At 32.7% G+C, this 12,584-nt stretch overlaps 3 protein-coding genes and 1 non-coding gene across 6 annotated transcripts; 2 read left to right on the plus strand and 2 right to left on the minus strand.

Moving 5' to 3' along the window:
* The first annotated feature begins 632 nt into the window (after nucleotides 1–632).
* Nucleotides 633–5,887, plus strand: LOC111281471 (ceramide synthase 1 LOH3-like). 3 transcript variants are annotated; one of them, XM_089760557.1, is made up of 8 exons: nucleotides 852–981; nucleotides 2,154–2,384; nucleotides 3,171–3,400; nucleotides 3,534–3,689; nucleotides 3,792–3,977; nucleotides 4,488–4,672; nucleotides 5,100–5,167; nucleotides 5,432–5,791. In XM_089760557.1, exons 2-7 carry the CDS (start codon nucleotides 2,340–2,342, stop codon nucleotides 5,123–5,125), a joined length of 828 nt encoding a protein of 275 aa, XP_089616683.1. In that variant the 5' UTR covers nucleotides 852–981; nucleotides 2,154–2,339; the 3' UTR covers nucleotides 5,126–5,167; nucleotides 5,432–5,791. The 3 variants fall into 3 exon arrangements, with proteins under 3 accessions (XP_022724966.2, XP_089616682.1, XP_089616683.1); XM_022869231.2 differs by lacking the exon at nucleotides 2,154–2,384 and having other exon boundaries at nucleotides 633–981; nucleotides 5,506–5,791; XM_089760556.1 differs by lacking the exon at nucleotides 2,154–2,384 and having other exon boundaries at nucleotides 634–981; nucleotides 5,432–5,887.
* Nucleotides 5,888–6,033: 146 nt separating this feature from the next.
* Nucleotides 6,034–8,536, plus strand: LOC111281470 (peroxidase 11-like). Its single transcript, XM_022869229.2, has 4 exons — nucleotides 6,034–6,982; nucleotides 7,070–7,261; nucleotides 7,348–7,513; nucleotides 7,600–8,536. Exons 1-4 carry the CDS (start codon nucleotides 6,743–6,745, stop codon nucleotides 8,022–8,024), a joined length of 1,023 nt encoding a protein of 340 aa, XP_022724964.2. The 5' UTR covers nucleotides 6,034–6,742; the 3' UTR covers nucleotides 8,025–8,536.
* Nucleotides 7,908–10,423, minus strand: LOC111282940 (uncharacterized). The gene is made up of 8 exons (XM_089760558.1): nucleotides 9,831–10,423; nucleotides 9,602–9,734; nucleotides 9,413–9,484; nucleotides 9,176–9,319; nucleotides 8,985–9,056; nucleotides 8,839–8,898; nucleotides 8,588–8,726; nucleotides 7,908–8,028 (listed from the first exon to the last, which is right to left on the minus strand). Exons 1-8 carry the CDS (start codon nucleotides 9,925–9,927, stop codon nucleotides 7,981–7,983), a joined length of 765 nt encoding a protein of 254 aa, XP_089616684.1. The 5' UTR covers nucleotides 9,928–10,423; the 3' UTR covers nucleotides 7,908–7,980.
* A 1,239-nt stretch (nucleotides 10,424–11,662) lies between these two features.
* On the minus strand, nucleotides 11,663–11,734 carry TRNAH-GUG (transfer RNA histidin (anticodon GUG)). The gene has a single exon. It is a non-coding gene; the product is annotated as a tRNA-His (tRNA).
* Nucleotides 11,735–12,584: the final 850 nt, after the last annotated feature.

Consider the following 12,584-nt stretch of genomic DNA (forward strand, 5'->3'; position numbering starts at 1 on the left):
TATTACTAATCTTTTATTTATATATAAAAAAATCATAGCTTGAGATATGATAAATAATTACATGTACTAAAATTTGAATCAAAACTTAATAGAAAATCAATTAAATTATGATTCAAATTCAATTCTACTAATATTGAACCGATTATTATTATTCGCAATGCAACATATTAAAATGGGTGTGAAGATACACACTTAATTTATTATATATTATTTATTTTAATTTAAAAATTTTAGGATTATTTTTTTTTAGTTTAGAAACAGGGAAGATTATCTCATGGGATTTATAGATCTTTTTGAATTTTTTAAATTTATATATCGTCTATCAATAAAAAATTATAAAAAATTAAAATTAAAATTAAATATTTTATATTTAAATTTTAATTATTTACATCATTCCCTATTAATAATTTTAACCACTTATATGATTCCCTAATAAAAAAATCTTACTATTTTATCTTTAAAAGAATGACTAACAAATATAAATTTAAATTTTTACTGTAACATGTATATTATAAGATATTCACGTAATATTCCGAGGCTGGGCTGCTACAATGGGTACAGGGGCAATATGGTGAACCAAAAAATGAGCGGCAACTTTAGAGAATTTAACAACAGGGTAATCAAAAAACTAATAAATTTTATTCTTTCGATTCATTATTTTTTTCCCTCTTCTTTTGGAATTAACGAAAGGGCTTTTCTTTCTATTCACCGAAAAGGAGCAATAAAATAAAGATAGAAACAGAGGACTCTGTTCCTGTGCATGTGATTGACACCCTTTTTTTTTTCTGATTGTTTCCTGAGAAAATTTTGGATAAAAAATCGGAACTTGAAGCGAAAAGGAAAATGGGTTTGATTCAATTTGTCAAATCAATCAATTGGGAACAAGAAGCTTACCCTGCTTATGAAGATTTCATTGTTCTTCCTTTCTTTGCTATGTTCTTCCCCTCTGTTCGATTCTTTCTCGACAGATTCGTCTTTGAGGTACTTGGTTTTATCTCCTTTATTCATTTTTATGATAATTTGATTTGATTTTTTATTTTTTTTTAAAGAAAAAGAAGTTTTGAAATTTTGTTGAAAGTTTATGTCTTTGATGCTTTGTCTTTTAGCTTTATTGAATTGCTTTGAGGGTTGTTTTTGCTGTTATTGGATTGACCAATATAAGATTCTTGGTACTGCTAGTTGTTTGCTGCATGTGAATGGTATTACATGTACTTTTATGCTTCACAAGAAGCTTGATATGATTCTATGAGTTATAGTGAAAAGCGTTCAATTTGGGTTTTTGGAATCAGACCCTAGTTCAACTGTCATTTATTTTATATTTTTTTGGTTATCGATAGTGTAGAAATGTATTTTAAAGGAAATTTGGAGTTCTAGAAAAGATTATTATGAGCAGTTTTTCTTTTTGCTTTACTCTTCACTAATGGAATTCATTTAACTTGGACTTGATGAGAGTGTTCTTGGCTATGTAAATGCATCGGTATAGGAATGGCTGCATGTTGTCTTTATCTAAGTTTCTTTTTGGCTACACAATGGGGGATAGCTCTACCTCTTCCCTTAATTCCCCTAAAGTTTATGGCAGATCCCATGTGTGTTTGAGTCTACGACTTGCAGATTCCAACCCCAAAAGGGCTGGTACTTGAACTACTAGGCCAGAGGCCTAGGTTTGTATTGGACCTATTGATCTTGTTAGTTAGTTGTACCATCACATCGTCTTTCTAGCTAAATATATTTTCTTGACAAATACTCATTCATGTTGCCATCATTAGAAGATGAGGCCTAGAAATTTGGACTTCAGACTTACTTCATGATGGTTGTAATGTAATCATTTTGTTCTTTTTTATTGTCCTCAAATTTCTAGCTTTTACTCCAAAACGCCCTTCCATTTAACAAGTCATATCTTCTAAGACACATTAGAAGTTTTCTTTCTTTTGCTACATGTTAGCTGTGTTAGAACTAGAGTATTCTTTGGAATCATGATGTTTCACAAACTTGTATTAAGGATGCTTCGGTGACTTGTCATTGGGAGCTACTTCTGGCTTTTATTTGTTCACAAAGCTACTGGTCATATTAGTCAAATGGAGTTGTGGACTGTTTGATGCAGCTTGACTAATATGGAATTGAGTTTTGGGCTAACTGGGTGGTTTTGCTTCTAGATCAGCTACAGATTTAACTTGACTCAAGCTCTGGTTGGTTTCCTTTAGCTCTTTAAAGCTTTAGCATCTTTCGCTTAAATGCATAGAGCAGCTGGGAGTCCCTGCTTGAGGTCTTGAAGTTTTAGCAATAGATGTTTGAAGGGTTGATGAATTCCAGAAGAAAGAAGAAAATGCAAACAAGTGGAAATGAAAATTTTTGTAATAAAGCTCTTGGGACTTGGAAATGAAACAGTAGGACTCTTACTTTGTAGGATGACTAAAATGTAGTTCTTTCATTTGTTTTCTTGAGTTTGGATCTCCTAAGAGCTTAAAGCAATAAATAAGTGCCATGCCATTGTTTTGACATACCACTTCTTATTGGTAAAGGTTCTGCCCATGATGTTGTTTGAACATATCTTCCATTATTGATTGAGTTTTTGCCTAGACTGTTGTATGGTTATGAATTGTTCACAAGCAACTGTAGATTTTTTACCATTTTCTGGAATTTTTTAAGTTAACTCATTCACTACCAAAAAAAGAAAAACTTAATGTCTTTGCTTTCGTGATCACATGTTGAAAACACTGCCATCCTCCTATTAATAGGTGACTGACTGCATTGTTTGTGGGCTTGTGCAGTGCTATTTGAAGATTTTCTTTAAGATTATTTTCTATGCATGCAAGTGCCACGTGTGTTGATATATAAGTATTTTGACTAAAGTTTGAAACTTTCACCATTATAGGGAGACAGTTTGTTGCAATTTACTTGCTAAATGACTTGAGATAAATTAAAGTGAGGTGATCTTTTAATTCAGATAAAATTCATATCATAGTTGATAAGAATAAGCATAAATTTAATTAGATTGAAGTGTTTGTCTTAAATGCTGGGGGGAAAAGATGTCTATGTTTGGCATATTTAATGTAGTTGCTATCTCTGTCTGGCTAGTTTGGTTGCTTCTCTCCTTCATATCCTCTCTCTCTTTCTTCTGTCACCGACCTTTCTCCTAACATTTTTTTCAAAACTATCTTAAATGGTTTCAGAAAGTTGGAAGGCGGTTGATATTTGGAAAGGGACACCAGATGCTGGATACAAATACAGAAGAGAGAAGGAAGAAGATTAGAAAATTTAAGGAGTCGGCTTGGAAATGCATTTATTATCTTTCAGCTGAAATTCTTTCTCTCTCAGTAACTTATAATGAGCCCTGGTTTAAGAATACAAGATACTTTTGGGTAGGGCCAGGAGATCAGGTCTGGCCTGATCAAAAAATTAAGTAAGCTTCATCAACAATATGCAATATAATTGCTCCTTTTTGCTTCAAATATCAATATTAGCTTATAAAGTCAGAGATATGAGTACTACAGCTTTATGAACTCAATAAACTAACTATTATGTTTCTTGTCCAGATTGAAATTAAGGGGACTTTATATGTATGCTGCTGGATTTTATACATACTCTATATTTGCTTTGATTTTCTGGGAAACAAAGCGTTCTGACTTTGGAGTCTCAATGGGTCATCATGTTGCAACTGCCATCCTTATTGTGCTATCATACATATTTAGGTATGCTTTGACAGGGTTTTAGCAGAATATAAGATATTAGGATTGTAGATTTTTAAAATTTTATAGAATAGTTGTTTCTTTTCTTATTCCAGTTTCTTGCAGATTTGGCCGTATTGGTTCAGTTGTTCTAGCAATTCATGATGCGAGCGATGTATTTCTGGAGATAGGGAAGATGAGCAAATATAGTGGTGCTGAAACAATTGCTAGCTTTGCATTTTTAACCTTTGTTTTGTCTTGGGTCTTACTGCGCCTCATATGCTTCCCTTTCTGGGTCCTCTGGAGTACAAGGTTTGTATAAGTTCATGTCTGATATATATTTTCTATCCAACTTTATGAGGTTTCTTTCTAAGCTGAGAAACACGCCCAAATCCATAACCATAGCACTGAAGTCAAGGGAGGAGAAAGTAACTATAAAACAAGTTTTGCTTACAGCAGAAGATAACTGTAAAAGAATTCCATATTGTGAGCATTCAGCTCCATATTTCTCACCATTGAAAGTTTTAACCCTTTTGCCCCAGATATCTGGTAATAATGGATCCCTTCTGTTATCTGCTTGCTTCAGTATATATGAAGGATTTATTAAATTAGCTTATTATATTCATTTTGGGAGTGGTAAGTTCTGGGGTTCCAAGGACTTTGTCTTGCTACACTGTGATGGAAACTGTCTTTTCTCTTAAAGAAAAAATAGATGCTAAGTTTGCCTCCTGGTTCTGATATAACCCAGAGCATAAAAATTCACTTAGATGGTATTTCTAATTTTATTCTTTTTATTTATCTTATTTCTTTCTTCGATTGCAGCTATGAAGTTGTCCAGATATTGGGCAAGGACAAGCATCCGGTGGATGGACCAATTTGTTATTATCTGTTCAACACACTACTATTTTGCCTGCTTGTTCTTCATATTTATTGGTGGGTACTTATGTATCGAATGCTTGTCAAACAAATCCAAGCAAGGGGCAAACTTAGTGAAGATGTTAGATCAGGTAAGTACAGCATATTTTTTGTCACATGGAAATGACTGCATACAAGGACACAGATGAACTAGATAAATTGATAAATCAATCTCATTAAGAATTTCTGACTTGAAATACATGAATTTACTGTTTATATACAGTTTTTTTTTTTTGGTCAACTGGCTCAAGTCCTGATTGATAAATAATAATTGGTATTGCATGGAATAATCAATCATCAGAGATTTTACTCACTTTAAGACACTGCACATATTCTTTGCTGATATGTAAGTAACTTTATAAACGAATGAATGCTGTAAAAAGGAGTTTCATACCCTTTTATATGCATATCGTCATTTTATATTCCTCCAGAATGTGCTTTCAAGTGGCTTTCCTTTTAACTTCATAGCTAGCTGTTTTACTTTTAATTTTCATTTGGACCATTTATTCTCTTATTCAGATTCTGATGATGAACATGAAGATTGATATCGAAACAAGAAATACTGCATCAACAGGACTCATGAAAAGGTAATCTTACTTTTATTTGAAAGCTTCATAGTACTCACCAATTTGATTTAGCAAAATCAAAATTATAGACCTCCAGACCTGGTTCTGTTTGAAACATCATAGAAAGCCCTCATTTGAACAAGTGGACAGGACAAAACGCTTTGCTTTTGTGCAAAGTTCTGGTTTTCACTGTCGTTTCATTGTCATCTTTGTCTGTAAACTGATAAATGTATGTCCATTTTCAGTCAAATTGACAGAAGGTTCTCTTTGTATGTCCTTCTGCAGATGGAAAACAACCCTGGTTTGCACAATAATATTCTTTAAACCTGAATGAAATATTTACGTTTCCTTGCAATTAAGAGAACTTCAAATTGCTTCGTGATGAGGTACAAAAGCATTTCAGAGAGTTTCGATTGAAGAGAAGTTTTGCTTTGGCACCTTCCAGTTTACAATATTTGGTCTAGGTCTGCTGGCTCACCAGTAATTTGTTGTAAGAAAACATGTTACCATGAAACTGTAATTCATCAGCTCGAAGACAACTCTGCAGCCAAGTTGAGGGTTTACTTGAGGATTCAAATTTTTTACCCTTAAACCAAGGAATCTTCATTTGGTTTTTTTCTAATTGAAACTCATTACTTCATTGTAGGTTCAAGTGTCCATAGTGAGCAGACTTTTATTACATGTTGGCTTGATTCTGATTCTTAGTTTTAATAAATGCTTGAGAAAATATCAAGTCAGAAATCTGCAAAGAGTTGATTAACTTCTTTTGACACGTGATACTAATCTCTTGCACTTCAAGAATCAAGATCAAGATTTTGAATGTATTCTAGATTTTTGTTAAGCAAGTGAAATATTGAAAATATAAGAAAGAGTGTTAGTCATTGTTCTTGTTTGTTAAGCAAAAAAGGCAAGTGGCTATATCGTGTAAATTGAACTTTGATGGCATTCCAAAAAAAAGTGTTACATAAGCTTGCTTGAAGGACAGAAAAATGACTAGGGCTTTTCATTTTACAAGAAGTAAGCTGAATTCCAATTTGTCAGCTGAAACTTACCAATATCTAAAGCATTGGTTTAACCTAATATGTTCAACAAACCAAGTCTATGCTGCATTGCTGTGTGACAGACACAAAAATGATTGGTTAATTTAGATTATAACAACTTTTTTTTTTTCAACGTTTTTACCAAAGAGTACCTTTTTTAAGTAAGGCAGCTTCAACTTGCTAGATATTTGAAAGCAAAAAATGTAAAAATGTAGTAAACATTTGCTGTTATCTGTTAATGGTTTGTTGGCTGACCCAAAAACCTTTCCAAGCAAATTATTTTAAGATAAGGAGCACGTCTTTGAATCTCCCTCTCAGTTATAAGTTTTGGTTTGAGAGCACCCACCAACCAGGCCAACATTAGTTGCATCCTATCTTGACTAATTACACATAAATTTGTACTAAATACTCAAACAGCTAGTTATGCACAAGGAAAAAGCTTCTTCAAATTCCACATTTTTTCCCTTAAATATCTTCAATTCCCACCCATTTCCCCTCACTCGATCAATATCTTGATCCATTCATTCAAGAAAAAGCTACGCATAGCAACAAAAGAATGGCGCATTGCCCTTCTCTGATGATCAGTCTGCAGTGGTCCATAGTTCTGATTTGTTTCTCCATCTTCAGCTCTACCATTTTTGCCAGTGCTGACCCTCCCTTGACATTGGATTACTACAAATCAACGTGTCCGACTGTGTTTGAGATTGTGAGGCAAGAAATGGAGTGTCAAGTGCTCTCTAATCCTCGCAATGCAGCCTTCATTGTTCGATTACATTTCCACGACTGTTTTGTTCAGGTTAATTCAGATACACATATCAATGCATGAACTGCTCAAAAATAATGGGAGGAAAAAATTTTCACATTATGAATTTAATTTGTGCAGGGTTGTGATGGGTCAGTTTTGCTTGATGATACAATCAGCTTAAAAGGAGAAAAGAAAGCTTCAACAAATGTAAACTCTTTAAAAGGTTTCAGAATCATTGACAGGATTAAAAACAAGCTTGAATCTGAGTGTCCTGGAATTGTTTCTTGTGCTGATATCCTCACTATTGCTGCCAGAGATGCTGTGATTCTGGTAAAATATTTCCACAAGTGAAAATCTATACATTTAATTTTCCTAATTCTCGAGTTGGCCTCATTTTTTTGTCCAATTCTTTACAGGTTGGTGGGCCTTACTGGGATGTACCAGTGGGAAGAAAGGATTCAAAAACGGCTAGCTATGATCTAGCCAGGGAAAACCTTCCTACTGCAAACGAGGGTCTTCTCAGTATTATATCTAAACTTCTTTATCAAGGTCTCTCAGTGACTGACATGGTGGCTCTTGCTGGTAAGCTGTTCTTTGAATCTTCTATAATGAACATAAACAATGCAGTGCACTAAATTTCACTCCTTCTTGCCTTGAATCACTTCCAGGGGCTCACACCATTGGAATGGCACGCTGTAAGAATTTTCGAGCTAGAATATATGGAGACTTTGCAGCAACTTCAGGGAAGAATCCATTATCCGATTTGTATCTCAGCAGCTTGAAATCCATCTGCCCTGCAACTGGATCGGGAGACAATAACGTAACAGCCATGGACAATGTTACACCAAATCTTTTCGACAATTCTTTTTACCATACACTGCTGAGAGGGGAAGGGTTGCTTAGTTCAGACCAAGAAATGTACTCCAGCGTCTTCGGAATGGAAACCAAAAAGCTTGTCCAGATATATGCGGAGGACCCTTTTGCTTTCTTCAAACAATTCTCAGATTCAATGGTGAAACTGGGAAACATTACGAGTTTGGATAGCTTTGTCAGTGGTGAAGTAAGGAAGAATTGCAGATTTCCCAACACTTGAAGAGCTGAAAAACACCGGCTTTTGTTAATGAATTATAAAGTAAAATTGTTTGTTTGTGTCAAGAAGACAATGAATAAAAAGTTTTTCCAAGGTATGACTCCTTTTTCATATACTAGATGGTTTGAAACAAAAGTTTGGCTTCAACAATTTTGAATTTTAGCATGATTTGATGGGTTTTGGCTCAAATTAATTTGTAACTTCATCGGTTTTTTAACTCAAGTAGATTAGGTTTTTTCAAAAATATTAACATTCGATTCGTTTTTTAAAATATGAAATTTAGCTCAAATGATTCATACAATCACTCTTTAAAAGTGACATCCAATAAATACGATATTCAAATATGAACACTTATAATTTATTCTTCCATTCCATATTGCAGCCTCTTTTATTAAAATAAAAAATAAAAAAAGCAATTTTCACTTTTCACCTTTGAAAGTAAAATACTATGTACTCTAGTAATGAAAATGGCAATCAAACAAAACCTTGATTAAATCATGTTGTTTCTTGTGGATGAACATCCTAAAAGTAAGTTAATGGTGGAAGAACCAATATACTATTATTACATAAAAAATTCCAGATTTGCATATCCTTGATGGGTAATTCAGTTTGGCCTTGCTGCTGCTGGGCAATAATCCTGTATCCATATCTGCACATCCTACTTTCTCAGCTCCATTGCTGCAAATGTAAGGGTTTCCTACAATACTGCTACAACAAAAAAAAATCAATTAAGCAACTAAGGCAAGGTTCTGGCTTCCAGCTGGGTGAAATAAATAGAAATGGGAAACAGAAGAGAAATTGTCGGAGTGAAAGTCACTTGAATACTTTGGCAGGCAATATGGGCACATGACCACTCAAATTATTGAAGGACAAGTCCCTGGAAAATTAAACAAAGCTTATATAATCCTTACTCTGAATATATCATTTCATTGTGGACAGAAAACTGTAGGATGAAAAGATTACATCAAATTAAGCTGTGTCAAATTAGCCAAGGAAGCAGGAATTTCTCCAGAAAGATTGTTATCAGCCAACCTCCTGTATGGCAATTCAAAAACCAATCATCAGATTCAATCTAATATTGCTGAATTATGATTTCAGAAAACAAATTGAACAAAGAAGATAAACAAAACAAGGGGTCCAACAGCAGGGCATACAGGTATTGGAGGCTGTTTAAATGAGAAAGAGTGCTGGGAATTTGTCCAGAGAATGTATTGTTGGAAAGATCAAGAGTTTGAAGCTTAGAAAGGCTCCCTATCTCAAATGGTATATCTCCTGATATATTGTTGTTCTGTAGAAGCCTGCAGAAAATTTGGATGCCATTTCTTAAAAATAGCTGTACAAATCAACTGAAATAGACTCCGGGTTATTGTAGTGAGAATTTTTATACTTACACAATCTGGATATTGGTCAAGTTCCCAATGGAAGGCGCGAGAGTACCGGACAAATCCTGGCTTGGAGCTGCTCTGCAACAAAATCATTTTAACCATTTATTCCCCAAAACTAATGTATCTGCTCTAATTTGATTCATGTGAGATATAAGAAATAATAATATATAAGTATGAACAGATAATACTACTTACAGGCCAATAACTAGACCATCAGGAGAGCAAGTGACCATAGTCCAGCTGCATGGTTCAGCATAGGACGCACCCCAATTGTCAAGAACCCCATGAGGATCAACCAGGTGATTTTTTATGCCCATTAAAGCTATTACTGAAAAATTTTCAAAAGAAAACGGATAAGATTACATTCATATTTTGAATTTTCTTCTTTTATATATAGATTTACAGTAAGAAGGAACATGTTTACCTTCACCACTTGGTGAAATCATCGGGGATGCGGAAGTCGACAAGCAGAAAAAGGCCACAAAACATAGCAAAACAGAAATCTCTTTCCTGATTTCCATTGAGTTGCAGCGACAAAGGTAATACAACTAGAAATCCTGATCTGCTCAACTAATGCACGTGTTTACATGAACATGATTATAATTAGTAAAGTAGTACACGGGGCATTAACCTTTAAGCAGTGTGAGATTTATAATTAGTGCAGTCAATCAAAATCAAATGCATGCAACTTGGCCCAAGTCAACCCTGGTGGGATCAGACAGAACCATAAAATTAAAAAAAAAAAAGAAAAAGGCTTTCTGGGATAAATTGGAACCCCTTTTGTAGCTCCAGTAATAACAAGATCCTGAAAAACAACCAATAAGATATAGCTCCAAGACTGAACAAGAATAGTCAGAGAATGCTTCTTCAGCAAATACTTTTAATATGGTTCATACATCAAGCATCTAATATAGCTAAAACCATTCAAAAATGAGTATTGATGCCCTGACTAACAATAAATTACTAAGCTTTTTGTCATCTCCTCATAAATTTTGACATATACCAGAAATAATTATAGATGTTAGAAATTTGAATTCAACCTACATATCACATTTTAAAAATGATTATATGAATAAATTGAATTAAACCATGGGTTCGGTATCAATGAACTTTACAAAACTGAAAATTGATTTATAATAAAGACTGTATAAATCAAAGATGCTGAAACTGGGAAAAGGTGCGCTAACACTAAATGTGTAATTGATTCTTACAAGTGGAGAAGAGAAAATAAGAGAATATATTCATAAATTAATCCTCGGCAACAATTCCAAATAAAGTAGTGATTTACAAGTTAAGCCTAATTAAACAAAGACAAACGAATTTGACTAGCACTTGAACATTTATCTAATACTATCAACACTATCAAGGGTAGGATTAGCAACGGATCAGATCGAGACGGATTTTTGCTAGCTCCGACCCGATAGTATATAAATCGTACCTGATTTGATCCGAAATTAATAAAATATTATTTTTTAAATATAAATATTTAAATATATAATTATATAAATAAAAAATTATTTTTATATTATATCGAGTCGGATTTGTCTAAAACTCAAACTCAACCTGACTCAACTCGAAATTAGATTTTAAAAAAAAAAATCTGACCTTATAAGGTAGGATCTGATCGAAATCCGTTATGATAGATTGAGTTGCCCACCCTAACCAAGATAGTAAGAGCGAGAACAAAACCAATCATATCTAACATAAGAATGCTACAACCAAATTGATCTAAAATCATGATTTGATGCAATGTTCAATCTCAAATTAAGATATTGTGAGAATCTATTATGTTATATATATAGAGATTTGAAATCATTCTTGTAAGATTTTTTTTTTTAGATAAGATTATAAAATTTTTTAATCAAAACGGATAATACATCAATTAATCGCACAACTTTTGGGGCAAATTTTGGCTCTGATGGCAAATTGTAAAGTGTTCAAATTTTGGCTCAGATGGCAACCTATGAAGCAACTCTAAATTGATCGACATTTATTGTTTGATATTGTGTTCGAATAGACATAAGAACATAACTTGTAAATGAATCCAACATTAAAGACAATTGCTTTTTGTTTTGTTTTGCATATGCTCAAATAAAAATTTGAACAATAACTGCAACATTTTTCTCATGAAAAAAAAATAAGTAAAGCAGATTGGGGAACATATGAAAGAGTAGCAGTGATAGACGCAAAGCCATCAATAAATTCTTTGACTAAAAGCAGGAAACACAGGAAAAGAGATGGAAAACAATCAGTTGTTGTGGCTGCTGGGATTCGAGCCCAGGTCTCTACGGCCACAACGTAGAATTCTTACCACTAAACTACAGCCACAAGTTGTGGATGTTGCTGCCGATGAACATTGATGTAGGTTTTCATTTGAAAACGATTAAGCTTAATTCAAACTAGAGTGCTGCTAAATGCATCCGAGCTTTTGATCTTTGGATCCCATTATTTTTAATGTTTCATAAATAAAATTATTTAATTATTTTTTTTTTTACACAAATTTTCAAAAATAAATTTATGAAAAATCATATAACTTATCAAAAATGAATTTTCGAAAAATTATAAATTTTTTTGAAAATAATTTTTTGGAAGATTATAAATCTTTTAGGAAATAAATTTTTAAAAAAATTAAATTTTCAAAAAAGTTTATGAGTTTTTATAATCTATTTTCAAAAATGTTTATAAATTTTCGAAAATCCATTTTTAGAAAATTATATGATTTTTTGAAATTTTATTTTCAAAAAATTATAAAACTTTAGAAAATTCTGAGAAAAATAATTAAATAATTTTACTTATAAAAAAATTTTAAAAAAAAGTTTAAGTGTGAAAAAAAAATGAAGTTACATCTGGAAGCACTCAACTTACATACAAAAGGAACATTTTGCTTTTAACATTTTTGTCATTAACATCTAAGTAGGGAAATACATTTAAAACAGGTGACAATTTCCCTTACAACTTTCACAAGATTTGAGAATTTACAACTAAAGTTCAGAAAGTTAAAATACATAAGATTAAAAACACTTAAAAAGTAAAAAGAAAAAGATTAAACAACTTAATTGATTTAAATAAAGAGAAATGGATTTTGTCTTAAAAAGTAGATTTTCAGTAATAATTTTTTTTTTATTTCACTATAAAAGAAACCAAAATTCAGAATAAAAAATTGTTAAAGTTGACTTTG

This window comes from Durio zibethinus, chromosome 5 (genome assembly GCF_047325235.1).
Source record: "Durio zibethinus cultivar Kanyao isolate XHJ-2024 chromosome 5, ASM4732523v1, whole genome shotgun sequence".
NCBI lineage: Eukaryota > Viridiplantae > Streptophyta > Magnoliopsida > Malvales > Malvaceae > Durio > Durio zibethinus.